Source organism: Thalia democratica, chromosome 4, assembly GCF_965202585.1.
Source record: "Thalia democratica chromosome 4, ktThaDemo2.hap1.1, whole genome shotgun sequence".
Taxonomy (NCBI): Eukaryota; Metazoa; Chordata; class Thaliacea; order Salpida; family Salpidae; genus Thalia; species Thalia democratica.
The window spans coordinates 56096062-56111683 of record NC_139168.1 but is presented as its reverse complement, the minus strand read 5'-3'; the positions used below and the strand labels follow the sequence as shown (position 1 = coordinate 56111683).

Genomic DNA, 15622 nt, shown 5'->3' with positions numbered 1-15622 from the left:
TATTTATTCTTAAAAATTAGTATTCCTTTATTCCCTTAAGTCCTGAAACGTCACTAAAAGTTACACTTTACATACTGATGTTTAAAAAAAAGTCATAAAAATGTTTGAAAGAAAGCCTTAAAATAAGTTTCGACCAGTTACGATATTATACTTTTTTTTTATAGGTGTTGATTTAAATATGCTTTTTTATAGAAAAAAAATTTTACTAAAATATTTTTACAATTGTATTTTTGTTTATTTTTTTTTATATTAGTAATAAGGTTATGGAAATAAAATTTTAAAGGAATCTTTGTATATAATAGTTGTTTTTTTTTTTTGTTTTCTATTTTAATGTAAGGGACTTAGTTCAGTAAATTACGCTATTCAAGTTATATCTCGAAATTACTATTTAACTATTAGATAACATTCACAGTTATTCATGCAAATGTAAATTTAAAAGTAATTACTTTGACATTAATAAAGTTTACAAAGATAAATTTTTATTTGTTTTAGTTTTTATTCAAGTGTTTTAATGTTTACAATAAGCATTATAAATTTTATTTTCTAATAGTGATTAACTACTACATAAGTTATAATGAAAATTGTCTGTATAATAAAGTATGAAGTAATGCTTAATATTTTTAAAATAGGCAGATGTTTCTACTTATTTTCAAAATATTTTGCAATGTATTGTCGAAAAAAAAGAAATTCAACAAAAAACTACTAAGTATGTTGTTATAATTTATTTATATATTGTACTTCAATCAATATAATTTTAGTTGATTTAAAATTTATTTTTCATTGTGTAAGTGCTCTAGAAGTCTATAAACTTACTTAGTAGTCTGGAAGAAAAATATTTAGTTTTTTATTTAGACCATTTTATAAATATGTTTAAAATAAAATTATCTAGAATTCTAAAAGTTAAACTTCTCATTTTAGTATTTTTTATTTTTATCAAAATATACCTAATGTTCTTTTTAATTAAAATGTTAAAAATACTACATCTACGTTATAGTGAAAAGCATTCAACATGAGATAGCTGTTCTTATGGTTTTAAAACAACATCATTAATTTTCTTAGTAATTTTTTCCGGGAACGGGTCAAAATTGCACGAGGTTACTAATTTGCACGAGAGGACTAAATTGCACGAAGACAAATTGTACCAAGGGTAATTTTTGCATGAGAGTAAAAAAAATCCTAAGAAAACAGAAAATAAAAACTCAAAAAAAAAGAAAAAATATACTAAACGATAAATTAAGTTTAAAAAAACTTACCGACTTATGGTAATGGTTAGGGGTAAAAGTGAAGTAAAGATAAAAGTAACGAAGTAACTAATGAAAATTATTATTCAAAAAAAATATTTATGTAAAAAAAAATTACGGACCGAGGTTAAGGGTAACAGTGATAGTAAAAAAATAAAAATTATTAAAAAAATTATAAAAATAAAATCAACCGTGCAAAAGTGACCCTTCATGCAAAAGTATCTTCGTGCAGTTTTGTGCCCTCGTGCATTTTTGTACGCTCGTGCAAATTTGACAGCTACCCAATTTTTCCTTTTATATCTTAACTGGTTAATTGCTTTTTGTCATAAACAAACACTTTTAAAATTAAAAAAAAATATCACTTTGAAAATTACATAACTACTAAAGTTTTTCTAGACTTTGTTAGCTGGCTTCTCATTTTTAAAATTTGTTTAAAAATAACGGTTGTAGTTTTATATTAGGAACATATTAATTCTACATTAATTTTGAAATTATAATAACAATTGTTACATTATGTTTAGGGTGGCCATTAAACCTGGATGTTTGAAATAGATTATCCTGAAATTTTGAACAATTTTCTACATAAGATAAAAAATTTTAAGTTATATAAGAAATGCACAAAAGCTTCATATAATATTTAAATTTTTACTACCATACAACACAGTTAAAGTACCATAACAGTATTATTGCAGTAACCTAAATACATTTTTAACCTTAAATTTTTATCAGTCGTAATCCAGATCACTTAAACTTTAAAAGTTAAGTTTAAGGATTGAATTATAATTATTAAATAACAACATTGACACAGTTCAGTATCAGATGAAGTTTCTAAGCATATCATTGTTGATCGAGAAAAATTTCCTGTTGCCAGCGTTACACTTATGCTACTGAAAATGATTTATGAATACTGCAAGTAAGCTAATTATTGTACTTTAATAATTGAAACTATTAAAACTTACATTAGTCTCATGTTCTTGATTTTATACAAGTTTGCTTTTTTTGAATATTTTTTATTTACTTGCAAGATGTATTTTTTCCAACTTGGCAATGTTTATAGTATTTTTTGAGATTTAATGAGTAACACTTAATAAATTAAATAATTTTAATTACTTTTTTCCATTTAATAAATTTATATTATTTAATAATAGTAATCTCAAATAATTTGTCATTTAAATCAATTTTAAAGTATTTTATTGTTTCTCTTTTCTAGAAATTTTGATTGTAATTTTTTTTCTTTTTTTGTCATTTATTTAAGACTTAAATACGGTTATAACCTCAAATCAAATTCATATGAATTCGTATTTTGAACGTTGGCAACGCGTTAAAAATACTTGTTTTTTAGAAAAAAATAAAATAACGTAATTTAATATTGCACATCTTTCATTGTAAAATGATGTCGTTTCACAGTGCAAACTTAATAATACAACCCTATAGAACTTTAAGTTGATGTAAAAGAATAAAATTAGTATAATTAAAAAAATTGTTTTAACTATTTCATTAAATTAGCACAGCAGATCGATGTTAGATCGGTAAACTGATGTACTTGAAAAAGTTATTAATAATTTGCACCGAACTTATCTTGAGTGTTTTAAATTACACTAAGTTTTTGAACATAAAAGCCAAACATTGTTATAACTTTTTTAGTCACTACTTGTGAAGAATTTGTTAGTGTTATTTATTTAGTTATTTTTTAACTATGAATAATCAATAACAAAAACGAGTATAAATACAAATACCTTTTGATCACTTACGTGTAACAGTGTAACATAGTTCTACATCCCCACCAGCTCAGTTAAGGCATAAATAAATGTTAATCTAGAGGAGGGTATTGAAACAAGTAAAAATAAGTTACTAAGACGAAATGGAACTAGAGAAACTTTAAACAAGTAAACTAATTTAAAAACAAAACTATAAAGTACAGCATAAATAAAACCTAAAATTTCTCGAACGTACTACATGGTTCACTCTGAATCCCTCCTGGCTTGTCATTAATTATCATCAACACCAGCAGCAATTGAAGATACCGCAGCAGACATTCAGGCTTATTAATATAAGCATTCCATTCATCAGTAGCAAATATAACATAACGAACTGATTTAAAAATAAAAACTATCGACTATTGCTTCTCATCATTTTTCAAAGAAAGTACTTTACTTCCAAGCTTTATTGGCACATTTAATCTTGTAACCTACATAGACAGGTAGAAAAATTTATCTAGTTGATACCATAGATGTGGGAATGTTTTTTTACCTACCTTATCTTAGTTCACTATTGACACCGATGAATGTTCAGTAACATCGTCAACAGACATTTGGAATCCACGCTGTCCTCACGTTCACTGGTTATATTTCCGCACTAGCTATGGAACGTTTTGTGTCCAATGTTTTTGACATAAGGTTGTAAGTAAACCATTAAAAACGTCCTGTTTTCTAAGTGAGTCCCAGTGAACCTTCTATTTTTACTACGAACTGATCATGTGGAAACGCCTTCATCACCATTCCACCTCTGTCGTATTTACGTAGATTTTATTTTTTAGTTTTGTTAAGTGGTTAGAAGTTTCAGATAGTTAAAATAGAATAAAGTTGTGTAAACAACTTTGACACCCCATGCCTTTGATAGCAACTCAATTTTACCAACTATTTATCTCTAAGGTTCAACAGTTTTTAATATATGACACAACGGTTATAGTTTTTAAGAAAAGTGTGTAATGATTTCGAACTGCTTTTTGTTTTAACTTTTATTTTAACTAGGTGTAGCGATGAATTTCCAAATTCAATGTTCATAGTTATAACAAACTTGTGTGAGCTTTTGAAATATTTTAATGACACAACTGGTAGTTTACTTTTAATGGCCAAAATTCTTGACCAGAAACAGCAACTAGGGTTAAGAAAAATAAATGCTGCTCACCTAGCATTAGCCAGTAGAAGTCTACAGGTTACTTTTTTTTATAATTTATACTTAACTGATATTTATTTTAGCTATACTTAAGTTCTAACTGTAAATTATTTTTTATTACAAACGCTTTTTATGTGTTTAAGTGGAAATTAGATGCTGAAATAAATATGTTTTTCTTTTTAGTTTATATGTTTAAACATATTGTAATAATTTCTTTATTAGCTACATAAAATCAGTTTAAATTTTTTGTTTAAAATTTTTATTACAACAGTTTAAATTTATTTAAACTAATTTATATTTGTTTATAGTTTTTAGATTAATTAACAGTTTAATTTTGGCGAACGATATAACTATTAAATATTTTAACAGCTTTTTTTCGGTGCATAACTTATTTTAAAAATATAACAGAATACATTTCATTTTCTTTAAATTTATTGTAGTACTTTTGTAGTATGGCTCATCAGAAATAGTTTCTTACTAAATTGGAATGAATACAAATTGAAATAAAATTATAGTGAAGTTTTAAGTTTAAAGATACAAAATGACGTAATAATCAAATGTTAAAAGTTCGTATACCAAACTAGACTTTTTAAATCCTTATATTAGTAACTTTTAAGTAATTAGTTTCTTGTTTAATTTTATTTTTAAGTATAGTTTTAATTTTTATCGCTTGATTATCTAGATTGTTTTAATTCTAACGAGTTTTATTAGTATACCAAATGTGTTTAGCATAAGCACTTATTTAATTTTCAACATTTGATTATTACGTCATTTTGTATTTTAAAACTTAAAACTTCAGTATAATTTTATTTCAATTTGTATTCATTCCAATTTAGTAAGAAACTATTTCTGATGAGCCTTACTACGAAAGTACTAAAATAAATTTAAAGAAAATGAAATGTATTCTGTTATAATTTTTAAATATTGAATATTTAGTAGTATGAATAGGTTTAGATCGCAAGAAGGCTTAAGTAATAAAATGAAATTAATTTATAGCTTATACTAAGATGTTTGCCATATGTGCGTGAAAATTTTGAGAAAAAATTGTTACAAAGTTATAATCGAGAAGCTGAAGAAAAGCACAAAAACACTCGAATACTTCTTCAGTTTGATGTAGTCAAACAAAAATATGAAGTAAGTCTTTATTGAGTACTTGTAATAAACCTGACCTTTAAGTTTTTTTTTTATGTACCTAACAAATATCACAAAAAAAAAAGAGCAAAATTATAGCTTATTCAGTAAAAATTTTACAGTGGCAATTTTTTATTTCTGAAAACAACCCAAAATCGGATCTTTAAAATGCGACGTTACCGTTTTTGGTGTAAAACTGTTTTACATTTGGAAATTATCACAAAAACACATTAGGCATAATTTAAGGCAATTTGAAGAAAGTTTCATGGTGGCATTTATTGATTTTATTTAATTTTTGTCGTTTTTTGTAATTATTATTGTATTTTAACCTATTTAAAAAAAAACAAGTGTGCCTACATAAGACTTTCTTTGAATCGTCTTAAATTTTGCACAATGTGTTTTTGATGTACTTGCCACATGCAAAATTTTTTCCAGCTGATAACTCAAGGGTTGCATTTATTTTAAGCGCCCTAGTCTATATAGTTTTCATAGTTAAAAACGTTTGTATTAGCTGAATGTGTATAATTTTTGTTACTTCTTTAACAATCATTAAAATACTTCAAAATTAGATTATCAAAATATCTATGTTTTAATGAAAAATACTGTGTTTAATCAGGATCATGTTCAGAAAATTGAATCTAAGCTAGTAGATATTGCACAAAATATGGTAAATTCCAAATTATCTTCATGGAAAGCAGTAGCTCCAGTGCCTTCTCAACAAATTAAGTCAATGGTTGAACAACTAAAAGTTTTGTATAAATTACTTTCTCCTTTATTACCCGATGTTAGTTATAACTTTTTCTACTTAAAAAATTATTTCAATTAAAAAACTTTTATAAAAATGAAAGTAAATTATTTTTATACAATTTAAGTATAATTTTGTTGCCAAAAACTATTTTTTAGATATGTTTTTGATATTATAATAATAATCATTTAAAACTTTTTATTTTCTTTTTATAGATATAAATACAAAAGTTAGAAAAGCTTCCTGTGTTTTTTTCAGCTTTTTTACACATGGTCAGGCGCATAGCACCAAAACTTAGTCTATAATAAGTCTTTTTGACCATTTTTACGCCTTATCCAGCTGTTTGATAGTTTATTAATCTTTAAAAAATTACAACTAATTTTAGTTATTTGCTTAAAATCAGGGAATCCAAAACAAATTTTCATAATCTCCCCTTACTTTATTAGAAATTGCCCATACACTACTTAATTACCCATTTACTTTTTTGCCGCCTTACTAGTTATATTTTTTGCCAATATCGTCCCCTTTAGAAAGGCCTGCTTTTAATATTAGTTTTGTTAAAGGTTAAATTTTATGGGTCAATAAAACAGCAAAAAATTCATCGTGTAACAAACATTGCTTACAATTGTTGTTTTAGTTTCATAAAGTTTAAGTTAAATTAAGAATTTTTAAATTTTAATTATCATTTTATTCTGTCAGAATTTGACATGTTGGAAAATAAATTTTTGTTTTTCAACCATTTTTGTTAACTTTTAAGACTTAATTTTTAAGTTTTTTTGTTTATATCAAATAAATTCTCTGAAAAAACTATAAATGATTGTCACAACTCGGTTCGAATCGTATACATTTTCCTATTTTGTTAGTTAGTTTTTTTGTATTGTTCTTAGTTTTTAGTTTCGTTGTTGTATTCTTTTTTGAGATAAATCTTTGTTTTTTCTAATTATAAACAGTGTTTTAAATATATACATTTAAACTAATTTTATATATCTATAGTATTATGCAATTTCAATTAAATTTTTTAACCCAAGTGTAAACTTTAAATTTATGAAATAAATATATATTACTTAAAAATTTTATCTAACTTTTTTTCTCTACCTATACCTCTTAAAAAGTATGATTTTATCTGACTAAATAGTTCTAATATATCGAAAGAAGCAATGTTAAAACAGGTTCAGTTGTGCATGTTGTTTGAACGATTAAATTCAATAATTAAGTGTTGTATCAGTAAAAAAATAAACTTACTTGGGATATCAAACAATGGAGGTCCGCAGCATGGTCTTGTAAATGCTGATCTCGCTCATTACGCAACAAATATCAATGTTAGTATTTTAATTTAACGTTACAGTTTGAGTTCGCTTATGCCAATTTTATTTTTACAAAACATTTTAGAGTCAATTTTTATATGCATTTAATTTCACTGCTAATTTTATAAATAACAACTTTAAAGTATTTTATATCTAAGCACTCCTAAAGCAAGTTTTATACAAATTGTTCAAAGTCTATTTATAAATAGTTATATTTATAATATAAAAAAACAACTAATTTTTAAATCGTTTACTTAGTTTCGATGCTTTATGCATCTCCTCAGAACGAAATAAAGAACAAAGTAAGATTTTTAAAGAATCACACAAAAAAACACATTGTGACGTTTCAACTAAAATTGAATAATTTTAATTAGCCTCTTTTAAAAACAACTTATGTACAAGTTAACTTATTTTTGCTTTGTTTGTTATTGTTTTTGGACTTATTTTGTTATTATTTAGTGGTTTTTGTTCTTTTAAAATACATGTTTTGATTATGTAGGCAGGGTTGCTGCCTTTCTTTTCTTTTATTTAATGATAAATCTTTTTTAATTTTTTCAATCTCGTACTTTTCCAAGCAACATAAATGGCATAAATTGTTACTTAATTAAATTAAATAACATAAATTAAATAGTTATAGATGTTTAAAAGTAAATGTTTTTTTTTTCCTTAACGTTTATTTTAACTACTTGTAAGTAAAATATATAATAACTTTCGTTCTGCAGAAATTAGGAGTCATAAAAACAGTAGACCTAGAGCTGAACACAGTATGGAATTTCTTGGTTTAAATTATTACCTAGTTTAAATCTGGAAATTTTTAACATATCAAAGTTCCATAGATGTTTTTTTTAATTAGTACATTGCTAATTATGTGTATATACATATATATAATCAATTTTAGTTTTAATAACTTACTTAATTTTTTTTTTACATTATTATTTTAGATTAAATTTGTACTCACATTTTTTTTGTCAAAAACTATTATTATTAAGTTCTAAGTTTTTGATTTCTTTACAAATAAAATGTGCCTTCTTCAAATCATGATTTTTTGTTACTTTTTTTAAGTTGAGTTCAAATATTTATAAGTTCAATGAACTTGTTAAAAGTCAATTTTTTTTCTAATTTTTATACTTACAAGATGTTTTTATTCCATTAAAGTGTAAAACTCTTGAATGTGTGTAAATACTGCTATATAAGTTCTAATAATATAATATTTTTAATTGATTGTTACTACATCTAGTATTTTTTTGTTTTTTATTCATATATAGGTGTACTTAATAAAATTAGTATAGAAGATTATTTTAAATAATTTATTTAAATAGTATAAACTGAAGTACGGAGAAAAAATAATTTTGATCAGAAATAATAATTAATGTGTAACATTTGTCCATATTCTAAAAGTACTTGTTTTATTTTTTACCAAACAGTTACTGTCCCACAAATAACTTTATTATGTGTCATTTGTATTTACGATTACTCATTGTAAACCTACCATTTAAGCGCCATTTTAATGCTGGCAGACTTTACATTAAAAAAAAGTTGTTAGATATAAGAGTTTAAATGCTGAGGAGTATTTCACAACTTTAAATGAAAGATATCTGCATTTGCTATATGTATGAAAAATTAAATTTCCTTATGCGTTTTTTCTCAACAACATAACCGTTTTAACAGTATACTAGGATTTGCCTTCAAATAAATTTACCATAGTACACATCTAATCCAAATAGGTAAAAACAATTCAATAAAAGAAATTAAGATTTAGTCGTTTTTAAAAAATCGATTCTTATCCAGTCAATTCACATTTAAATACTTTTAATATAACTACTTAAGTTTTTGGACAACGTTAGTCATTTTCAAGTAGAAATCTCAACTGTTTGTAGGCTAGTAATTATTTGAAAGTTTAATTTTTGTAAAGAAAATATGATTTGCATAAAATCACTATTTAAATTAATTTATGTTTTACGTTATATTAGTTATTTAAAAAAACTCAGTTTTAGGCTTTTTCGTTGTGAGTAAAACATGTAACAGGGTGGCCATTTAACCTATAGCTTTAAAATTTAGGCAAAACTAACCTGAAATTTATTACTTGTTGAAAAAAAACTGGAGTTATAAACATTTTTACATATGAAATTATGAATTTTAGATAAGAAATGTACAGGTAATATAAATTATTTCGAATTTTTATGAAACACATAAAAAGTAGTTTTAGATAATTTTTTAACCTTAAATTTAGTTTCTACCGAAAAGAAACATGGAAACTTTATAAACAATTATTTAAAATAATGAATTATTTTAATTTATAATGAATAATATTTATTTATTTTTAAAGTAGCTAACCTTGTGCAAGTGTCTCTATATAAACGCATAACCGATTATTAGAATTTCTAAATACATAAAATTAGCATTAATCTTGCTAAAAGTAATTTAAATTTCAAGACAAATTTAGAACACCAACATATTTCGATATATTCATAGTTAGACAGGCAGCAATAAACCGAGCACACTTCTTTAACTCACATTTGTACTAAGTAATTATTAAACAGCTAGTTAACTGTAGGGATCAAGTAATTAATTGTATGCACAATTAATATAATAAACAAATAAAGAATTATTTTACATAAACTTTCGTTTTAAAAATACAAGTTAAATTAAAAAACGACTGTAGTTAGTATTGTAATAAAAACTTCGAAATTTAACGTTTAAACTAACACAGAAAATTAAAAACTGGTATATAATGTTCATAAACTCGGAGATTTTTTTTTGAGTATTAATAAAACAAATGAAAACAAATAGTATTAAAAATACAACTAACAACTGCAAAAAATGTTTATCATAATGGTAAAAAACTGTTCATTCTACATTTATCATTTGATATCAAGGGCTAAAAACAAACTTTCATATTTAGGTTTATTTTTCTTCTTTATCCACAAACTTTCTTTTTAATAAAATTTATTTGATTCAAGTTGTTCAAAAAACAGAACTCTATAAGCATTAACAGTTCTTAAATTTTTAAGTCTAAATTATGATTTAGAAATAAATTCGAACTCTAAACCTTGGTTACTCAATTTAAAGATTATTGAAAAATTGTTTTGGTTATTTCTCTGAGCGTTTTATCCTGGGAACGGGTTTAAATTGCACGAGCGCACAAAGTTGCACGAGGGAACAAAACTGCTTGAAGACGATTTTGCACCAATGGTCAATTTTGCACGAGTTACATTTTTGAATGAGAGTAAAAAAATAACAGAAAAAAAACTAAAAATTCATTTAGTAAAAAAAAAAGTTACTTTTCGATGGTAAGGGTTAGGGGTAACAGTGATAATAAAAAAAATACAATTTATAAAAATTATTAAAAAAACTACCAACCGAGGGTAAGGGTTAGGGAAAACAGTGATAGTGAGTATATAAAAAAACTAATAAAAAAAGATAGAATTTGCAAATAGAATAGTGCAAAAATGTCTCCTTGCAAAGTTGTCTGCTCGTGCAATTTTATTCCCTCGTGCAATTAGACAGCTACCCTTTTCTCTTATGGTGAAGATACTTTTAATCTAATCTACATATAAGTCATTGCAATTTTGACATCGGACAGAATATATATCATTGTTTTACACATTAATCTCTTTATTTCCTTTAGTTACTACAATACTATTTTTATTTACCATTTTTTATACATCTTATAATAGGTAAGTTTTCAAAACAAAAAATGAACACTATCAAAAAAAATTACTAAAGACCTAAGGTAACGATCAGATCTCTCATTATCAAGTCGAACACCACAATTAATTTAAAATTTTAATGAGCTAAAAAAAAAAATTAACAATCAAAATTTAAATAAAGAAAAACTCAAAATATCTAATTGTAAAAAATAATTACCTGAAATTAAATTAAACATTACAGTTTATACATTTACATTACAAAAACAGTTTTAACTATAAACTCATCGAAAAGAGAAACTAACTAATGTCAACTCTTAATAGTTTTTTTTTTTAATGCAGCTATAGTATGTGATCAAGAAAAACAAATTGTCGTACACTCAGGGTCGATACTTGTCCAGTGGGACAAGACCTGCCACGGAGTGTAGAGCATTGCGGGTCAATAGGCCGGGGCTCGACGCTTTGCTCTAACAGTTGGTTACTGACTTGTCTTGTAAAGTTAAGCTCACTCTCATTGATAGTGGTATTACTAGCCATGATGTAAGTTATTTACGGAATAGGTGAGCTAAAGCCACGCTATTGAATTACACTGATGATATTATTTAAACAGGGTATAGGGGTACTAAGCCACACCCCTGAACCGCCGGTATCAAACCGATATAACTTAGTTTGATAGAAAAATGTTAATAAGTGAGAGAGACTGCTTTTAAATTATTTACTAAAATCACAATGATTTACACTTATGAATAATGGTAGCAATAACTAAAACTTATTTAATTATAGCAGCAACCAAATATAAATTAACTAACAGTTGGTTATGAGAATATTTTACTCAAAGAATTCAATTGTTTTAAAACTCTTAGAATTAATCTTGACTGAGATCACTTTTAAGAAAAGCAAAACTGTTTACAAATCTTATTAAATCTTTAGCAAAAACTTTTAACTAATACTGTGAATGTAGCAACCACCATATATAAACAAATCAAAAAACTTATTATAACTCGAAATTTACTGCAAAAACAATACCAAAACAATATTAAATATATGTACTCACTGTGTTTTATAGTCCATCTCTATATAAGATTCTATCAAAAAAAATCCAATTAAAAAAGCTCCAAGAGGAAAAATCACAATAGTCAGTAAGCTCATGGGGTGGCTTGGCGTTTAGCCAACAGATCCTTTGCTCTACTGAGCACAAAAGATAGCTTTTTTCAAGAAAGTGTTCAACGTTTAAAAAAGCCTACTGTTATCTAATATGAAAGTTCATTATCGTAAATAGTTAAATAGCGATGAAACCAATGCAAGTTGGATAAATCAAATTCAAATATCAGTTTTAAACAGGCATATTTTCATGTAGTTTTTACTGTATTCTTACACTATACTTTATCTATTTTTACTATTTCTACAAATTAGTTATGTTGTTTTGAGGTTAAAATATCTAATAAAATAATATTTTATTTAAAAATTACATGTAAAAATCAACCTTACCTATCCAAAAACTGTTTTATATATAAATTAAATATTAAGATAAAATGATTATTGTTTAATAAAACTTATAATAGTGATCTAAAAGTTTTAAACTAATACTTTTAAAATTTTTGTACATTTAACGTAAAATAATTTTAATAAAAGCATAAATTAATTTTTTTTTTTTAATTAATTTCTTACACAAAGGGATATTTTAATTTATATCAACTTATTAATTGTTTCTATTTTATATATAAACTAATAAAAAGTAGCATTTACTTACTTATAGTATAATAATAAATTGTATATTGAAAGGAATTTAGACTTTTACATATAAAAATGATTAAAACTGGTAGACGAATATACTTTTTCTCTTAAAACAAAAAAGAAATTGTTTAAACGTAATAAAACAAATTTATAGATTTAAAGGTTAGAATTTGATCAATTTGAAAAACAAAAAAAAATTATGTTTGAAATAAAAACAAACAAAAAAATTAACGTAATAACTAGAACTCATTTTTAGTAGTTATAAGTAATAGTTTTAAAAGTTTCAAATAAATGTTTTCATTAATTAGTCTTTCAGTTAAAATAAACACGAAAAACCGTTTAAACGTCCTTAGTAGAAGTGTAGAACCCTTTAGTATATATTTAAGATCAGTAATTGGACGAGGCATGGCTTTATAGGCAATTTAAGTAGAGAATAAATGTACTTTTAACGTTTAATAGACACGAAAACAAAGTTATAGTGTCCAAAATTCTAAAATGTTGTTTTAGTACATAAATTAGACAGTTTTAATATTAAGTTTACATTTTTATAAAAAATTTTAATGAATATACTTTTTAGTAACAAAAAACATAAAAACGCTTATAAAACTCTTATGTAGAAGTTTTTAGCACAAAAGTTACAAAAAGTAATAAAAATGTAGTTTAAGCAGGTAAAGTAAATAAACTTAAAATAAATAAACTTTTTAACAGAAACAAAAACACAATTAAAGCGTCCTTAAAAATATCTTAAACAAAGTTTTATGAAAAAAAAATCAATTATTGTACTTAACAAAGAAAATAAATTTTCATAAAAATTTCTACCTATTGGCTACAATCCTTATTGACAAGATATTTTACAATTCAGATAGTTCAATAATCCGTTCGGCAATTAAACTTTGTAACATTTTGTATAGGTAATATAATTTTCTATGACAATAATAAATTTAAAATGGTTTGGTAAGCAGTTATAAAAAAGATAATCTTACAAAGTACAAACTTTTTGGTAAAAAAAAATACAAAAAAACTTTTAAAACGTCCTAAGTAGAGGTTTTTATCACATAAATTAGAAAACTAGTTAAAAAATGTAAGTTGAGCATGTTTAATAAAAAAATTACAATAAATGAACTTTTAGGCTTAAACAACCACAAAAGAACCTTTTAAAGTCGTTGTAAGCAAATTATTTTAAAAATAAATAAGTTTGTATCTTATGTTTGTTTTATAAATTATTAATTTTTTTGTTTTTTTTTTGCTATATTAGCAAAATAGACATAAACTTAATAGGTTTAGCATATATTTCTTGAACTTACATCTAAGAATATAATTGCAGTGCAGAAATTTGTGAAAAATTTCCAAAGTTATAAAATTTATAATAGCTAAATATGAAATTTTTTTCAAGCCCCGACGGCCGAGCGGTTAAGTCGCATGGCTGTAAAACTGCATTATCTGACCTGTGCGGGTTCAAAACCCTGCAGGGCCATATTTTTCTAATTGGTGATCTGCCTGGCCCACTACTGCTGATACTCCTTTTGACTAAAAAAATTTTGAGTCTAAAATTTTTATTTCATTAAAAGTTGTTTTTTAAACAAGTCAGTAGAGGAATTAGATTAGCTCTGCTGATTTAAAACAGGGTTAATTGAAATTACTTTACTGAAATTTAAAATTAACTAAAAGTAGATATTCTCCATCTTTTTTAAAGCAATATACTTCAAATGATTTCATAAAAGCAAATTTAAATTGTATGAGCCAAGAAACAAACAAACTGTTACTAAGGCTATTATAGAGAGGGGTCAATCAATTTTGTAAAGAAAATTTAACACTAGGTGTTAAATGAAAACCTAAGTGTTACCTGTAAGTCTGTTGGAATAAATACAAAAATTTGAAACTTTGGCAGAACAGAGTTCATATTAAACTATTTAACTAATCACTATCAATAACTAAAATTGTTTACAATAAAAAACTTTTATGGTACATACCTTAAGCTTTTAAATGTTATGTATTAACTAAATTTATTAACTATATTTAAACTGGGATATATATTAACTAAATATCTATTATAAATAATGAGAACTTCAACTAAACAAATGGACTTAAAATACTATAATATTCACACTATTATCACATTCTTAGATTAGGTTAACATCAATTTTTTTTATCTATGTGCTGTTAACTGTGTTACCATTACTACTGTTTATAAATTCAAATATTATAAGATTTTATTATTTCACTCAAAAAATTTTATGTTGTGTTTTACTGTTTAGCTGTTAGCATCAATTTATACGGTTGAACGATTTTACCTCATTTAAAAAAGCTATCTTTCGTGCTTAGTAGAGCGAAGGATCTGTTGGCTAAACGCCAAGCCACCCAGCTCATGCACTAAAATCACTTTTGTTTGTTTGGCGGCAAAACAATATAAAAAACCCCTAATATTTGCAGTATTCGAAAGTTTATTTTATTTAGCCAGAGACGTTACAAAATATTAAAATGAATGAATAAAAATTTAAATAGCTTTTTCTTAACTGCAGATTTTACAACTGTAAGTTAATATATATTTTTTTAAGTTTACTTATTGCAAAATAAGTACTAATATAGACATTAAGAATGTCAATTAAACTACTTAAAATAAATTAAACTACTTTATATAAATCCAAAAATCTAAGAGTTTAATTATAATTAAAATAAAAATGTAAATGAGCACACAGTACACATGAAAAATTATTATATTTTTTTAAAATAAGGTAATAATTTTAATTTTATCAGTATTTTCAGGTTATTATTTATTATATATAATATTTTTTGATGGAGTATATACGGAGTTTAGTAAGTTTTTTTACATAAAAAGAAATGGTGGTTGTTTAGTTTTTTATTGATTATAAACTAAAAAATAATCACATATTACAATTTTCTACAATCTAGCTAGACTGAACTAAT

General features: G+C 24.5%; 1 protein-coding gene across 4 annotated transcripts in view; it reads left to right on the top strand.

Annotated features, from left to right (window-relative positions):
• Nucleotides 1-8325, top strand: part of LOC145835250 (vacuolar protein sorting-associated protein 54-like) — a 33547-nt gene extending 25222 nt beyond the window's left edge. For all 4 annotated transcript variants that reach the window (XM_082942815.1, XM_082942817.1, XM_082942816.1 and 1 more), the window contains 7 exons: nt 630-706; nt 2050-2154; nt 3992-4175; nt 5133-5270; nt 5884-6051; nt 7182-7331; nt 8039-8325. In XM_082942815.1, coding sequence (XP_082798941.1) covers nt 630-706; nt 2050-2154; nt 3992-4175; nt 5133-5270; nt 5884-6051; nt 7182-7331; nt 8039-8101 — 885 coding nt within the window. In that variant the 3' untranslated portion in view covers nt 8102-8325. The remainder of the gene's footprint in view (nt 1-629; nt 707-2049; nt 2155-3991; nt 4176-5132; nt 5271-5883; nt 6052-7181; nt 7332-8038) is intronic.
• Nucleotides 8326-15622: the final 7297 nt, after the last annotated feature.